Here is a 17,417-nt window from a genome sequence, read left to right on the forward strand (position 1 = left end):
TGCAGCCTGCGTGCAGGTTAAGGTTGAGTTTTTCTCACCACCCTGGAATTTGAGCTGCTCTGGGTTCGAGCCGCGCTGATAGAGAAAAAGGAGTCAACTTGCCGCCGGGACGGAGCCGCACCCTACCAGTAACAAGTCGCCTTCAAATTTTTTTTCTTTACTTTCCTTTTTTCCTTTTTATTACAAATATGAAGACTAACGCACCCTTGACTTCGCTGTATAATTTATCAGTTAATTAAAAAAAAGTAGTGACCTTTTCATGTACTTTCATTGTGTTGTCTGTCTGTCAGCGTCTCGCCTTGCCTGTAAAATCTGATGTTCATGTTGTGCACGTATGATTTGCTGAGAGAGGAAGTGTCGTGCACGGCATGACTGTTCAATTTTTGATAACTTTATAAGGCTTTGAAAAAGTCAAGTCCCTCGGTTGCCCTCACTTTTGTGGTTGATTTTCTGTGTAAGATGGCATCGGACCAGCCGACTTAATGAGGGAATAGCAGATGATGATGAAATTTCTGTTCAGGACTATGATCAGTTTTTTTTTATTAGATTTATTGTCATTAGATTTATGGCCTGCACCTTTCGGAGGACAGTCCGTAGTACGCTGGTCAGTGTTTGATAGGTACGGTCACTTTTGGCAAGGTCGCGAATATTTAGATTACGATTCCCGTTAATACCAATGTCATGAAGTTGAAGTTTATATCAAGGTTTTGAAGCTTATTCTATGGTGCACCGTCGTTAGAGGTGCTGTGGAGCGATAAGCTGGTTGTGTACGAGGGTACTCAGAAAAAGGAAGAAAATATTAAAAAGTAAACAGTGATATACAGTAAATGCCTCACACCAATATCTTTTCGAGTACGTGAGGACATTCACAAGAAACTTTTATCCCTCAACACGTATAAACGCAATATCCAAAACGGCGGTTAATGCCACGGGAGGGGTTTAGGTGTTGGAACACTCTCGCTGCAGGTCACAACTGTGCAGTTGTCGACGAATCACGACAGCCACCCTACTGATGCACCTAGTGCGGCCAGACACACTCTGTGCTCCTGCCTTCGCTTCACGTGATTTTCACCTTTGGAGACTGCAAGGCGGTGCTAGGAAAATACTTCTGTACAGATGGCGTAACAATTCAAGCAGATGCATAAATATCTAGGACCTGCCCAAAATGGTTATTTGCTGGGATACAGATGAGAAAACTTTCCTGCAGCGTCAGGGAGCTAGCTATAGGTCAAAATATAGAGCGAGTAGTATTACTTTATCTTTCATAGTTCTCCAGAAATTAAACCAGTCCGGATATTTGCTGTACAACCTGCGTTGCCATGCTGAGACGGCGTGCTATACTGGGCGATGGCTCGATTGAAATGACACTGAGGAACGCGAGACATTCCGGTACTGTGATTCCTGCTCTGGCGAATGTGTAGCTTGTCCCTCGGGGTAATGCATCGCGTTAGCGAATTGCACTACGTTAAAGCATTCATATACCCTTCAGGCACGGTGTACACATTAGTGCACGTAATTTGTTCTGGACAGTTATGTACTGTGGTGGCAAAGAAGAAACAGCAAATATTGTGCTTCGGGGGAACTCAACTCAATTCATAATTAATTGATCTCCATTCAACTGAAATGTGCTGCGTATTGCTACAGAAGATCACTCTGCTGAAGGCGCAAGCGTGTTTGAATGGAAGTTCGACGTGCTGCGTTTCGGAAGCAAAGGCGAAATGATTAAATTGGCCGAAAACATACTTCGGGCCAGTGACTCGATTCTTTTCATTCAAAACAGAAGGGGAAGAACTGCACAATAAATAGATATTTAATCACTCTGTAATCAATATCACTCACTAAAATATGCACAGAACAACATCCTATCATCTTATCTTTCTTTCAATGAAGTGTCGTGTGCCTTGGAATAAAGTTGTGTAAATTTGACACATTTATTGACAGTACATCATAATTCACACCTGAAGGGGCATTATGGATATTTAGTCACCCGCCCCGGTGGCTTAGCGGCTATGGTCTTGCGCTGCTAAGCGCTAGGTCGCGGTATCAAATCCCGGCCGGGGAGGCCGCATTTCGATGGGGGCGAAATGCAAGAACGCCAGTGTCCCGCGCGTTGGGGGCACGTTAAAGATCCCCTGATGGTCAAAATTAATCCGGAGTCCCCCACTATGACTTGCCTTATAATAGAATGTACTTTTTGCGCATACAACCCCAGAATTCATTCAGGGATTTATTCTGGGATTTTCGAACACTGTGCCTGACTACGCAACACACCGCTTACGTTCAAAGTCGTTGGCTCAAAATATCAGCTCAAAGGAGGGGAACACGATGGAGTTTTATTACTTGTCAGAGATTTACGCTTTCAACACAGAATAGTTTTCTGCCATTTTCACGTGATATTATTTAATCAAAGGCCCATACACCTCCCTACTTTTTACCTGTCTTTCAACTTACGTCCGTGCATTAAAACAATATACTTGAAAACTGCTTCGCTTGAGTGTGGTTTGTTGCACGTTGCGGTTGACCTGAAGATGCATCTTATAAGAGACTACGGAAGACTAAAATGGTCAACGCTTCAGCGTAATGCCGTAGACATGTGCTGTAGCACCATGGCTTAATTTTCTGTGTTTTACCTAAGTACCAGAAAACAAACAAACAAACTAGAACATTACCACTAAAACGATAAAGGCCGAAAGCACCTCCACCAGTGAAACGGTATTCTCGGTATATGCGTTGTACACGCAGTGTTCTGGACCTGCAGGCCGCCGTGTTGAATTTCTAAGGTAGTTCATGCACAGAGCCTACGCGTCACTCTGTACAATATTTCGACCAGGCAGCAGCCTCCTTTCAACCGAACAAAGTCGAGAGCATATTTTTTCGCTTCCGCGTTCGCGTGAAATGCGCAACATTTTGGGCTGCGCGCCTGGTACAACTGTTACAGCGGGACGACGTCTTACCCCGTGTTTAGCGCAGGTTGTATAGATTAGACTCGCGAGCTTTCCGTGTAAATATAGCAGCGCCAGAGACACAACGTTGCGCTGCGTGCCTTCTCGCGGAGCGAAGATATGTCCAGACATTCAATGCATTTCCGCTTGACGTCACTCTGATGAGTGCATTCTTCGCGAGATTATACGAACGAGGGCCCATCGTCTCATCCCCGCACGCTACGCTATCAAGAGGCAATCGGCGTTCCAAGTTTCCTAGAGTCAGTTTCCTCCCGTGGGCACTTCATAACAGTTCCAAATGAACTCGAGCGAGACAAACATCTGGCCGGTTTGACGTTCGTATGAAACAGGATGTCAGGCGACGCCTCCTGTAGTGTTGTACGCGCGTCCGCCGTAACTATACGCGCGCCGTCACTGTTGCAACTTCGACAGAACGTCTCTGGGACTGCATGCTTGCGACAGGGAAGTGCAAATATGCAAGACAACCCGTTAGACGTAGGTGGACGCCCATTAACCTGTGGTCTTCCGTTATATGAAAGCGCCGAAGCTGGGAGTCAAAAAGAGGGGGCGGAAGGGGGGCGCCGAGAGCGCATGTTCAGCGCTAACCGCTAGTGAATGAAGCAAGGACAGAGAGCACATTGCAAGTGCCAGAGGGAGCGAGCGGAGGAAGGAAGCACGTTGTAAAGCTAGGCGCGATGCGTCGCTCAATTTTTGCGTACATCGAATGGCAACGAGTGAACAGCGGTCCTTGTTGCGTCTTTGTTGCGTTCTTGTTTACGTTACGGTAACCTTTGCAACGGAAATTTCGATTCAAGTGTTCCATGTTGCGGCTCCGCGGGTGGTCTGTCAGGCTTGCGTGATTTCCGTGGCGACCGCCACCGCATGGCAGAGGACGCAGTATAATGAATGCTTATCTACATGACGAGTGAGACGAAACGTTTAGTGGTTCGTGCCTTCCTAAGATAACTGAAAAGTTCTCAAATTAAGCTAAGACGCGGAGTCGTACAATGATCTTCGAACACTTAGTAAGGCGATAGAGCACAGCCATAATTGTCGGAATAAAATTACGGGGTTTAACGTCCCGAAACTACACAGTTTGGTTGTGAGGGGGCGAAGGAAGTGGCGGGCTCAGGAAGAATTTTGACCACGTGGGCTTCTTTACCGTAGCCCTAAATCTAAGTACACTAGTGTTTTTCCATTTAGCCCCGATCGCAATGTGGTCACCGCGGCCGGGACCTTGTGCTTAGCTGCGCAACGCCATATAACCATAGAGCCACCGCCGTGGGTCAACAGTCCGAGTAGTGTATGATGCCTCGGATGAGTCTTGAATGATCGCGATCTTAAAAAGTCGTTTCAGATAGGCTTCAACAAAAAGGGGCCCATGAACGCATGTTTATTACTTTCTACGGCGGATTCAAGATCATTGTAGGCAGAAAGATAACGCGGTGGGCAAGTTATTGAATTCAAGCCCAGAGAAGTCAGTTTGTCGTCTCAGTCGCATATTATTAATTTTGCTAACTTCAGGCTCATAACATGCGGCATTCGCCAAGAATAGATACATTTCTTTCTGCAATGCCTCTCTTTAGGGCGCGAGTAGTACCGACGGTATAAGTTAGGGAATTTCATGTTTTAAGGTAGATAAAAATATACTCTGGTTGTATTTGTGTCAATAAAACAAGAGCATTGAAACCTAATGTTCCATTTTTGTACATGTAATAAAATGCGCTCAGAGAGCTCGACTATAGCCCATACGCAACAGCAAGTATTTCCACAGGACATGAAAATTTTACATGCCACTAAAGAAAGGGTCATGATGCGTGCATCATAAGTGTGTAATTCTACAAGCATGCTCGGGACGACAAAACGAGGGCAAGCGATATTGATCAGAGAAGAAAACATAAGTGTGCCTTCCTTGTTTGCGCTATCGTACTCATGAGCGATGGAAATGACTCGTGGCCCCAAACATCTGCATCTTTCCGCCCGCAAAATGCGCACGTTAGCATTCACTATGCTCATGTGTTGCGCATGGCGCTGCTCAGATCGAGGGTTCATCCTGGCCGCGGCGGCCACATTTCGGTAGGGGTTATATGCAACAACACTAATCATTCATTATCATTTATTGGTCCTTAAAGACCCCTGGAAGGGGCATTACATAAGGGGGGCGGCGGAACATCGAACGCAACAACGTAGGTCACTGTCAAACATTGTCACAATCAGTGATCAGCAGGATATATACAGAAGAAAAAGTACAAAAAACCCTTTAAATAAGCATTAACAAGTATAAAAACAGCAACACTAAAGCAAACAGAAGCAGGCAAGAATTCTCACATCATGTTTTCAAATAGGAAGTCAGCAACTGCCGGAACTTATATGGATCGCGTTCTATTACAATATGGTATGGTAATGAATTCGATTCTTCAATTGCAAGAGGCAGGAATGACTTGTTAAATGCGTTAGAGGAGCCATGCAGACGTAGAATGCTCATGGAGTTGAAGAGACGGCGTGATGTTCGGAGAGGTGGAAGCAGAAGAGAGTCCCGAAGCGAAGGAAAACAGAAGTATAGCTTATGAAAGAATGACAAACGGGCGATTTTTCGTCTGCCTCAGAGGCTTGATGTCAAGCGATAATTTTATATTGGTAACGCTGGAGTGGGTGTCGTAGTCGAATGAAATATATCGGGCTGCACGGTTTTGAATGGCTTCTAGGCTATCGATTAGGTAAGCCTGATGTGGATTCCAAATTGGGGAGCCAAATTCTAGTTTGGTTCGGACAAAAGTTTTGTAAGCTAGACTGCGAATAGAGGGAGGGGAGAAGCTGAGGTGCCGTCTGATGAACCCAAGTGATTTCGATGCATCAGCTGCGATCTTCGTAATGCGCTCGGACCAGGTGAGTTTGCTGGTGATGGGAATTAAAGATAACGGTAAGATTCAACTTGGGAAAGGGTGGTTGAGTACAACGAATATGCTCGTTACCTTGATTCAGGTACACGCGAAAGAACTCCAGGTGGCCAGAGTTAATCCGCAGTTCCTCACTACGGCGTGCCTCATAAGCAGATTTAGTGCTCATTCGGGACACGTGAACAGCGATAAAGGTACAGGAGTGAAAATGGGGCTTCGGCCGGTGTGCTTACGTGGAACACACCTTTTTCAAACAAAGGCCAGCGCGCGGAAGCTGGCGCAACTCCAGTGTTTCTGCCTTTTCGGCTGTCAGAGTTGTCGGACGGTCCTACCGCTGTCGACCAGATGTAGGAGTCGTCGGACTATCTCGCCGCTGCCACCATTTGAAGGAGATGAAGGTCGTAGACAGGAACTCGGTGAACAGGATTTATTTACATATTAACAGTTTAAGCAAGATACATTGGCAGTCCAGCGCGACTCCCATATGGAGCCCGCAAAACTAACATACAGCAAACAGTTTACGAGCACACACCTCACTACTACATTTCGAGTATGACAGAGCACTCAGCTCCCGACAACGAGCACGACACGAGCACACACTAGCAGCCGGCAAACGCTGCTTATAAGCCCTTACTCGACGTCATAGTTCGACGTCATTCAAGATGACCCGCCTTTTTGGAGGATGAGGTGTGTCGACTTGGAGGATGAGGGCTCACATACACGTGCCGCACATACACACAGGTGAAAAGGCCGGACAGTTCTCGGTACCGCCCAGCTTTCAGTGCCGACGTCAGAGGGCTTCGTAGAACTCTGCTTTGTCCCGGATGGCTCGGCCAAGTACCAATTTCCTGAGTTGATCGCGCGCCACGTGGCTGCCGGCTCTTCGCAGTTCTCCGAAGGGCGCCCCGTCTGGTGGGCTTGGAACACGTGCAGCGGGCTGAAAGCTGGCACGTTGCCACCCCGTACGGCCATTCTTAACACGGCCAAGTGAGCAACTGGAGTCATCTTCGAGGCGAAAGGGTCCGCGCTCTGAGGTGGAACGGTGCCAGCTATATATCTGTTGCAAAGCGCACAGAAACGTGTAGTAGCGCCACGCTTACTTATCCACTTCCTTTATAGGTGTAATCTACAAGATAATTCTACACGGCCGAGCTACTGCACTAAATTTACCCTGCTCTTTCCCTTTGTACAAAGCTTCTATAAGCTGTATAGAGTGCACGCAAGCGCTGTGATTCGTCTTTGTGCCATTCGAGCGCCGAAATATTGAATCGCCATTGTTTTAATCTTGCATTTTATGAAATATGGCCTGTCGTATACGCGAACATTTGCGGTAGCAAAAGGGGATGCATGTGATGGCTTCCCTCCTTGACTGCTCAAGGCACCTGAACGATGTTTGCTTTTTGTTTTGATTTGCTTTACTGAACGTGTTTTGTGAGTCTGTTCTGCATGGTATATTAGATACTTGTGTATCACTTATTCCAGGCATCCAGTATTTTGGGGACCACGGAAGCGCATCTTTTTTCTGTCAGCAGTGGCAGTTGAAATGGAGCTCCGGAAACAAGAATGGTAATTCTGCTATGATTCTATGCATCGCGGTCCTCCCAATGGTTATTGAGACTATATTTGGCCTTATAACGGCAAAATGTATCAGATAAAGAAGCAAATTGTTGACAGAAAAGACAATGGGTTGGTTGAAACAACACGCTTAAAAACAGCTCTTGAAATGCATGAGTGGTGAAGGAAACGATACAAATCACAATCACAATTACTTAAATGGCGCCTCTGCTAGTTTCTGCCAATACGCTTACGGGTATTGGTTTCTAAGCGTTACCTTTGTTTCTAAAACAACGTCACTGTCCAATATTTTCAAGAGAAGTGCACATACCGTGGCCAATGGTGAGAGAACGATTCCTTGTGATAGCCCGTCCCACGACTGATACCGTCGTTGTATCGCGAGATTTCATATTTTTCACTTGTATGAACGGCTATCTCGGAAACTGATCCACGTCTAACACATCGACGCGTCGCGCGTACGTCTGCAGTCCTCAAGAAAACATACTGAAAAAGTTTGCGCGGTGACACGAGGACAAGCCGAGAAAAACAAGGACGAGCGCTAATTCACAATTGAAGTTTATTCCAAACACATGCACGGATAAGTGCACACTTCTCTGGTAGGGAGTTTCGGTTCTTGGCCAATTCAATTGGGTACTCGGGTTAACACGGGATGTTCAGGATGATAGCCTTTTGTTCTGTTTCGGTCTTCGTATTTATTCGTGCATGTGTTTGGAATAAACTTCATCTGTGAGTTAGCGCTCATCCTAGTTTTTTCTCGGCTTGTCCTCGTGTCTCCGCGCAAACTTTTTCAGTATGCATTTCAACCAACTAGCCAAGAAGGATTAACGCTTCCGTGGCGTTGGCAGAGTTTCGTGAGCAATAATGTTGAAGCAAGGCACTGCAGTTATAGAGACGCGCTTTGGCTGTACAGACAGCCAATTAAGACGCAGCCATCATTAATTGACGATTTGACTTGCGCTAATGTTTAACAAATAATGGCGCTTGTGACGAATACAAGGAAGGGTCATGAAGGGTCAAAACGCGTTTTCACAGTGGTGCCAAAGGAAATGGCTGGCGAACTTACCTTACCTCGTGCATGTGCTAGCCTGCGTTTAAGAAGGCACATGGTTCGCTAAAGTTCGATTCACTGTTTAACGTGTTTCTCTTCAACAGGACCACAGAAGGCATACTTCGGCAGTTCAACTTGGCTTGCAGCTCTTTCAATAACTGGGTAAGTATAACGTGCGTCCGCCCTTTGGTGTGAGGTGGTGCGTACGTCAAGACACATTCCGTTACTTCCTTTTGTTTTGCTTTTCTTTCCTTCTTGTCCGTAGTCTTGGCGAATTCCTCAAGATGTGATCAAAGACGCCTTCCCTAACGGTGATATTCCTAAAGACGCACTTGGCCTTCTCAAGCTCATCAAGCGCTGTACACTGGAGTACGACGTCATGTAAGAATGCCAAGCGCCATTCCTGGCGAATTTTTTTATTAGCTTTTTCTTTCTCGACTTATTTTTCTTCATTATTCTGTCACATTGCCTTTATTGAGCTTGACCTTATTCACCAACAGGAATATAGCGATTGTCTCTCTTAGTTCGAACAAACTATTATTATGATTATTTTAATCGCATTGAGCATTTAACGCAATTTAGCCTGCTCAGGTGAATTACGTGAATAGGCGAACATTATCTGCACGACAAATCACAATGTAGAGGTAGCTAAATTAAGATTCACAAATTTTTTTTAATTAGCTTTATGACACATGTTGCAATTGTGAGAGCGATGCTGAGCATTAGGAAGTCAAATGTGCTTACCAGAAACACTAACCACTTTCCGAATACCCGTCCCTAAAATCTCCTAAAAAATGCATCGTCGTTCCATTGAACTGCTAGAAGGACGGCCCTGGAAAATGGAAGGCCGTTGTATTTGTAGCACATTATAAGGACGGATATCTCGAAAGGCGCTATTAGGATTTCTGCTACGGAAAAATGACTTCACTAATGCTCGGCTTAAGTTTCGCAGTTGCAATATGAGCGCTAAAGCAAATAATTAAAATGTTATTTGTGAATCTCTTTAATTAGCTACTTGAGCACTGCGGTTTTTCAAGCAGGCGATTTCCGTCTCTTCTAGAATTCCACCCAAGAAGGCGGAATAGGACTATCTATCACAGGTTTTTTTTTTTTTTCGTGCTGTGTTCGTATTGATTTTTTTTACTGTGACGCCTTTCTGAACCAATGCCTGATACGAGGCCTGTAAGAAATTTTAAAATTAATAAATATGGTAATTATAAATCAGTAAAAGAAGAACAGGTCCAAAAATCGTTTCTTTGGTTTGACGCGAATCAGCAATCCGCTCACATTGCAGACTCCGAGGCAGTACATATCCGCCTCCAATTTAAGAAAAGGGACATTCAATTTGCCTTATCCTGCAGGTCTGGACAAATTGAGGCTGCACCATCCTTCAAGTCACTATACGCGCACTATTCATAGAACACGCTGTGGCATGAACACGGAAAATATGCCCCCTCTCCTAAAAGCCAAAGACCTACAGGTCCTTTTGTCACGCCACGGAAGAATTATTCGTATAGTACTTGGTCTACCAAATGGGCACACAGCCGGGCATTTATTGGCTAAGTTCAAGGTTTTCTAAACAGTTAACTTATTTGGATAGACACGCGGTACTATAGACTATCAAAAACTTTGCCCTCACAGTATATCAACTGTTATCTTTCCTCGAGTATATTATTCGCCGTATCCTCACTACATACCGTATAGGACAGTACTCGCTCTGAGAACGAATTTTTGATATCTTTTACCCTCAGAGCTAACATGCATAAAGGAGGAGATTGGTTACAAAAAGTAAGAATAATAGTAGGAATAAATACAGCTGCTGGGTATCGTTGCTTGGGAAAAAAAGAAAGAAAAAAATCTCCAAACTAAACAACGTTACCAATGATTATTTTTGTAAATAAAACAAAATGCTTCTGCAGTGTGTAAGGTCTTATTAAATATCACCTATAGTTATACAATACCAGCTAATGTGCGACAAAATTTTTTATTACCATAAATAGTTACGATGTCTTTGAGTATACGGCTCTAATCTAAGGATACGCGAGGCAAAAATGATCGATAAAATAACTGAGTATTACTGAATTGCGCACAAGCTTTACGTTGTGACCGTAGTCAACGCGATGCGACAAATATTGAAGTCCAAGAATTCATTCGTCGTGAAGTGTAAAATCTTTAGTATTACTTGTGAATCAGATTCAAACGGGGTATTCTATGACGTGACGCAAGCTAAGTACAGGAAACAGGGTCTTCGTTGAAGCTATACTGGCGCTTTGGTTGTAACTGGAAATTAGTAAGTGAATAGAGTTATTCCGCACACGTTCGAGGGAAGTAACCAAGTTCCCATGGTCGTTAAATGCTAATCCACCCCTTGCGATTAACATTAAACTCGCTTATCGAGGCTGATATTCCGGTTGATAGTCTGTCAAACTTAGATTAGCTGAACTGAGAAAGGGGACTGAGATTACCTAGTTAGAAATAGTTTGCATTAAGATGCAATGCATTCACTTGGTAACCTATCAGGCTGACTACCTCTTTTGTTTCGTACGTTAGCTTTTATTTTTTCCACGTGTATTAGCTTTATTTGCATGCACGTTATCGCTGCTTTAACACGATTGTTGTTATTAAGATGCTAAAATATGTACTGCTTGAATTGTGAATTGTAGACGTGTATAACAGAAATGTGCATCTCTCGCAATGTTGGTAGTAGATATTGCCTTTATTGTATAACAAGCGAGAAATTAGTTCGAGTGCTCCCAAAGTGTACTTCGAACTACTGCCATTGCTTGTCAAAAGGCGTGATGACTTCCTTTCGTTCTCATATCCTGTCGTTGAAATATTATCATTATGACGATGATGATTAAACGCTCGGCTCGTGCGAAAACCTGCGCGCAGGTCTTCAGAGGCCCAGCGAGCGATGAAGCAGCCCGAGAAGTTCTTCGCCGAAACCTTTCCGGGCCTGCTGATGGCCGTGCACAGTGTGGTGCGGCGGATCCACTGGCGCTACAGCCCCACCATCGAGGCCTTCTTCTGACCGAAGGTGCCGTTACTTCCATTAGGCAGACAGCGACCGAAATCGCCGTGCTCCAATTGCCCGCCGCCTCAACTCCCTTCACGCGGCGCGCCTCGGACGTACGCACGTTCTCGCGCGGCGGCTTCCGAGAGTAGAAAATCACGCGCCTGCCACGACACTCGCCGGATGACCAGGTTGTCTGCAGACCGTCCGGACCGTTGCGCAGAGACTGTGCGCGCTAATATGCGCGACGCCAGGAAGAACGTTTCCTGCGCCGGTGGCCAGATGGCCTGATTGGCCGAGCGTCTCGCGCCGCGTCTCGAAGGAGCGTGCCGCGCGGCTCGCCGGCCGCGGGCGGCGCACCGAAAAGAGCGATGCAGTTAATTTGCGCCGCGAATAAAGTTGGCCGCCGCTGTGGCCGCGCGAGATTGTCGCCCCCTTCCGATTCGGTGATTATCGGCCGGGCGCCGGCTGCGGCCGCCGCCATAATAAACGGCGACAAGGGAGAGACGTGATCAGCGGGGTCTGCCTTTGTGCGGCGCCGCTCCTTCTCGGCGGCCAGAATGGGGGCCCGGGCGGGACACTCCCGCGGGCTCACACCCCCGGCCATTGTGCGCGAACCCACACTGACAGGCGCCGCGGGCTGAGGAACACGACCCGGCCTTTTCTTGTCGGCAGCGCGAGCATGCATCAAGAGCGGCCAATGGTCCCTTTTGGAGCTCTATTTACGGACGTCATGTTCTCGGGATCGCTCTGTGTAAGCGACGAGCTTTCTCTCTTTTTTCTCTCGGGCGCGACGCGCGATGGATGGCCGCCGGGGAGGCCCGGCACATTGTCAAACAGAATTTTACGAGACATGTTCGACCACGCGTGCCGCCGCTGCGTTGGCGCATCAGAACGCGCCCCGCTCGGCTCTTTCTGTTTGCTCAGTGTGCGCAACTCCTCCGCGCCGAGCGGTGCATTCTCGGCGCGGAGGAAACGTCCATCTTTTCTCGGAAACAGTCTCGCTCTTTGCTGGCGCTCTTGTGTGTGTGTGTGTGTGTGTGTGTGTGTTGTACGTAATTTGTTGGAGGAAAACGCAGCCAACGCGTGCCAACGCACGCGAACAAGCCTCGCCTTCCTGCCGCGTCTACTGTCTGTGGTCGCTACATAATCCTACACCCATCTGGGCCACTGGGGTGTCATAAACGCAGTATCTTTCTTTACCTATGTTAGAGCGCTTGAATCTAGAAAGAAAAAAAAAAACATTACCGCGTGCGAACCAGTAGGGCTAGTGTATGACAATCGCCTAGGTATTCGGGAGGTATATAAGGGTTGCACACAATCCCATGCGACTGCGAATACACTTCTTGAAGGCCACGGAAACGGGCCTTAAACTTTCGCGATCTTTGTGAGATTCACCAGAAGCCTCTATGTGAGGAAGCGACATGAAGCTGAAAGCGCGACAATGAAGTACTGTACGCTGGGAACGAGAGAGCACTGTTGCCCTCAGCATTGTAGCCGCCGTTCGCTTCTGGCCAGCTTAAACGGCTGTCCATATATACGGTGTCCTTTAAGGTGTTGCCTTTTGCTCGATCCTGTAAAGTCCCCTTGGCTGAGTGGGCACAAAGCGTAGCGATGCAGAGGCGTTTCTCTCCCCGTTCGCGTGCCTCAAAAGGTGGAATTGAGCTGTCGGAGGGGTAGTCGCCTTTGCGAGGAAAGCCATGGAGCGGCGTGGCACCCTCGCGTGCAGTCACGCGCACTCGCGCGGCACAGCGGTGGGGCTGCTGCCTCGGCCGCTCGCCCGCCGGCCGGAGCTTCAGCTACGAGCGTGAGCTGCCTGCCACTCGCAGGGCCGGCGCCTGGTGACGTGACAAGCTGGACGTCCTTCTGCTGATTAAACGTGACTGGGTCTCGGCGAACGTGAACAGCGGGACTTCGCAAGTGCTCGGCTCGCGTTGTGTTGGAGCGCGTGCCGCTACAGAACTGCGCTGGTGTCGCCTCTTGCATTCCCCCTTTTCGCGAATCACGGCTCAGTGTTTGCAATGATGCTGTGGCGGGTAAACTTTACATTCGAAGATAGATGGTCGCTTACGGCTCTCCCACTCTGTCGATAAGTTATTCGACAAGCTTCGAACTCCCCGTGCTCCCGCGACGAAGGTTCCCAGTTTATTGCTATTTTAGCGCCTCATGCAGTCCCTTGAATCTGGTGCTGACGCGTTTATTCTGGGGGTTCCTGATTCTGGTGCAATTCACAAGTGAACTGACTCAATGAAACCATTCTTTCTGCATAACGGCAGAGCTGCGAAAGCATCGCTTCTGCGGTTGTTCGCATTGAATTTTAGCTTTAAGCGTCGCGTAATGACGTTTGTTAATTGTCTGAAGCTCTGCAAAGTTTGAAGGTACAGTCGAATGTTGTTGAATGTTGTCTACACGGAACTGGTAGCGATCATAAAGTATGTATTGACCGACGGCGGCTTCACGTCTCAAAGCAGCACAGGGGTTCTGAGAGATGCCGTATAGCGGAATGCACCGGACGAGTTTCGACCATCCGGAGCACATTAAAATGTATCCAAAGCGCGGTACACGACTGTTTTCATTGTTCACTCTGTCCCATTGGAATGCGGCGGCTGCGACCGGGAATGGAACCCGGGATCTCGTTCTCAGCAGGAGAACGCCATAAATCCACTAAATTACCATGGTGGGTTAGTCTCGTGACTAAATCATATATCTGACGTGCACGTACGTCGAAGTCAAAGGAGCGCCGTCAAAATTCAGCACGAGCAAACGTTTTTTCCGTCGACAATGATCCATTTTCTCAGTATGTGTAATGTTTATGGCGTATCGGCAATATCGAATTGACGGAGTTCAGCTCACAGGTGGCGTGAACACCGCGGGCGGCACATTTTAGATGTGATGGGAGTGATGTCCGAGATAAGTTAGGCAGTCATGACTGCTCTCCGCAGCAGTAACTTAACGAATTCAAGATAAATTTGATTGGCTTTATCTGCCACGATGGACCCAGAAGGACCACGCATGATGTTCTGATCTAATATGTGTTCTTTGTATGCATGCAGCAAACGTCAGAGTAAATGTGAAATAGTAACGGAAGGTGTAACATTGGTGTTTGAGAAAATTCGATGACGCCGCTCGGGTTCGTACGCATACGCAGACCACTCGTACACATTATTTCTTTGCTGCCTCATTCACCACGTGCAAACTGGATCTAGAGTTTGGCAGCTTGGAGCTACTTACCTCACCAATACCAGTTCGCGATGTCGGTTGATAACATAGACAATGTATTAGCCCTAATATTTTCCTTAAATGACCGTATATATATGTGTGCCAGCCACCATCAAGTTTATATCTGTTCTATATGTTTCGTTGCAACGTAATTTACTTGATAAGTAGCATCGGTCTTTAGAGCTTCACAAAGGTGCACCTCTGTAGTTCTTCTAGAAAATGCCTAACGGGTCTCTGAAGAAGTGCGCAGGCAGTAACATTCGAGATGTTTAATGTGTCTTCTATAGATAAAATGTGCACGTACTGGACGTGTAATAAGATGACTATATTTACTGCAGTACGGATGAAAACGAAAAACGCTCTCGTTATTTTCTTATATCTTGTTTCTGCATTCACCGAGCTGTCTGGCTGTTTGAACTGTAGTGGTTTATTTCCAGCGAAAGTACAGTCACTTTGAATAAATTTAGGGTGTAAAGATATGCCGTTTCAAGAATCGTTGCCTCTTTATGCCCTTGCTAGGTTCAGTTTGCTAGACCACCGCTCGGTTAAAATTTGCCGATACTTGAATAGTGCATAGTACGTCGGAAACCTGAAACCTTCACCGTGCGGTCATGCCGACTAACATTAACTATAAGTACACGCCTCGAGCGTTTGTATGTTGTTGAGTACTATTTTGACCTTCTTCACTGAGCTCACGCTGGCGCTACAACTATTATATTGAGCTCCCTAATAACGTCAGTTTATGCAGAAAGCGTTTCAGTACGACATTTTCCTGCACATTAAGTGCCCCAGTATTGTTTATGCGTCCAAATCATTGGAAGCTTAAGACAATGCCTCCGAGATCGCGCTCACTGTTTTGCTGAAAACGTGCGCACTGTTCCCGACCTTGGAGGCCATGTTTAGGGATAAATAACACTTTGGGTGCCACTTTCTCACGGTAATTAGGTGTCATGAGTAATTGCACATCTAGTGTGCATAGTGCTTAAAGTGGCTACCGCAGGCACGTAGCAAGTATCACCGCAACCGGTGCTGTAATAAGTCGGCCGCTTGCTCGGGCGTCTCTTCCTGACAATAGTGCAAGTGGGGATCCACTTTTTTCATGCAATTAAATGTTTAAATACACAAAGGGATGAAGGGATCGAACAAGGGCGTCGTGTGTTACGACAAAAATATTATATTCCTAAGTATCTCGATTTATTATATCCCAGCACCGCAGCTGAGGTGTAAAAAAAGGCAGTTGAGAACGATGGCGGCAAAGGATCCATTAGCTCTCAGCTCGAACACAGTCCTAACGGAAATAAGCACTCGTTGGTAGGACGGCGGCATGGGTAAACTGGGTTACGAATCCTGAACGATGGTCGTAAGGTTGAATGCGTGATTATCTCTTGAAGCGATCGCTCCTGACATCGCACATCAGAAGCGCACTTTGGCACTCCCGTACTTGCTGTGTAATGGCTTCGTAAGAATGGGCATGACTCCCAACGTCCTTACTGCCAATTTGCAGCGACAGACACAGCGAAAACATCACCAGTGATCATCTGAGAAATCAAGAATTTCACATCTCGCCAGTCGTGGGAATCTCTGTAGCAGAGCACACTTAGTGACGGGCTAATTGATACTGCATCTTGAAAACGAGAGCGCCTGAAACGCACAAGATGAAAAGAGGAGGTACACGGACATTTAGCGCCTTGTGCGTGTGCCTTCTCTCTTCATCCTGTGTGTGAGGCGCTGTCGTTTTCGAGAAGCGGTAAACTTACACGCAATAATCCTGCCACTTCGCTCGCCTTGCACATGCTTGACCTTGGCAACATGGTCCCCCGTACCGTGCTGTCGCATTTCTGGGCAGTAAATTCTGCATAATGTGTGCTCGCGATGCATTCAATTACACGCAACTGTCATGCCAGGTAATACGTGTTTTATTCATTGCGTAATTTCCGGGCTCACTAACATCTATCAGTTAAAAGGAGAATGCAGCCACTGACCAGTAAAGGTACGTACCTCGTGCCTTCAAAGAAAAGTGAAAAAAAAAAAAAAAAACTAATCACCGTCAATTACGATACTTCCTAATGCGAAATTTGAACGCACAGCTCTATACGTGTTTTCATTTCGCGATATATCGGCTGGCGCGGACAATCTGACTCGTGCGGCATGTTGCGAACGGAGCGAAGTGTGGCGCGACTACTTCGCTTATCGGGAGATTGCAAGAGGACTGCCACAGACAACCTCCTCTCATGCAGCGCTTTGTCCCCACAGAGACGACGCGCGCCACTCTGGCGCCATCTCGCCATCTCCTCGCGCTCTTTGCTCTTCTCGCCGCTTTTTCATCGCCTGCTGCGCTGTGCATCTTTCGTGGTGCTCGTTCGCTCGGTTACGAGGTAGGGCGCCGACGCTCGACGGAGGAACGTGCGCAGCTGCGCTCTAAAAAGACATTTAACTGCTCATGTAATGCCTATGCGTGCATTAGCACATATCTGTCAGAACCCTGTATACCTCTCGCTGTTCCACTGCACGGTAACCTTCCCTTCAAAGCAGGCAGCGCCCGCGTGCGAGCAAGAAAATCATGCTGCGCGCAAATTTCTCTTAGGTGTCACGAACTCAGCCGGTGTGTACACAGCTCAGGGCCCCTGTGGACACGTGTTAGGACCGCCTCTGCGTGAACAACTCAATGCACTGCGACTAACGTGCTCTCTACGAGGTTCAGCCCAAACACCATGTGAGCACTT

General features: G+C 47.0%; 1 protein-coding gene across 1 annotated transcript in view; it reads left to right on the forward strand.

Moving 5' to 3' along the window:
- LOC126546025 (uncharacterized) overlaps positions 1-11,984 on the forward strand; it is a 57,301-nt gene extending 45,317 nt beyond the window's left edge. Inside the window, exons 9-12 of the mRNA XM_055061606.2 lie at positions 7,322-7,405; positions 8,567-8,624; positions 8,728-8,843; positions 11,355-11,984. Of these exons, the coding sequence (XP_054917581.2) occupies positions 7,322-7,405; positions 8,567-8,624; positions 8,728-8,843; positions 11,355-11,493 (397 nt within the window). The 3' untranslated portion in view covers positions 11,494-11,984. The remainder of the gene's footprint in view (positions 1-7,321; positions 7,406-8,566; positions 8,625-8,727; positions 8,844-11,354) is intronic.
- The last annotated feature ends 5,433 nt before the right edge of the window (positions 11,985-17,417 follow it).

The sequence above is a fragment of the Dermacentor andersoni genome, chromosome 1 (genome assembly GCF_023375885.2).
Source record: "Dermacentor andersoni chromosome 1, qqDerAnde1_hic_scaffold, whole genome shotgun sequence".
NCBI lineage: Eukaryota > Metazoa > Arthropoda > Arachnida > Ixodida > Ixodidae > Dermacentor > Dermacentor andersoni.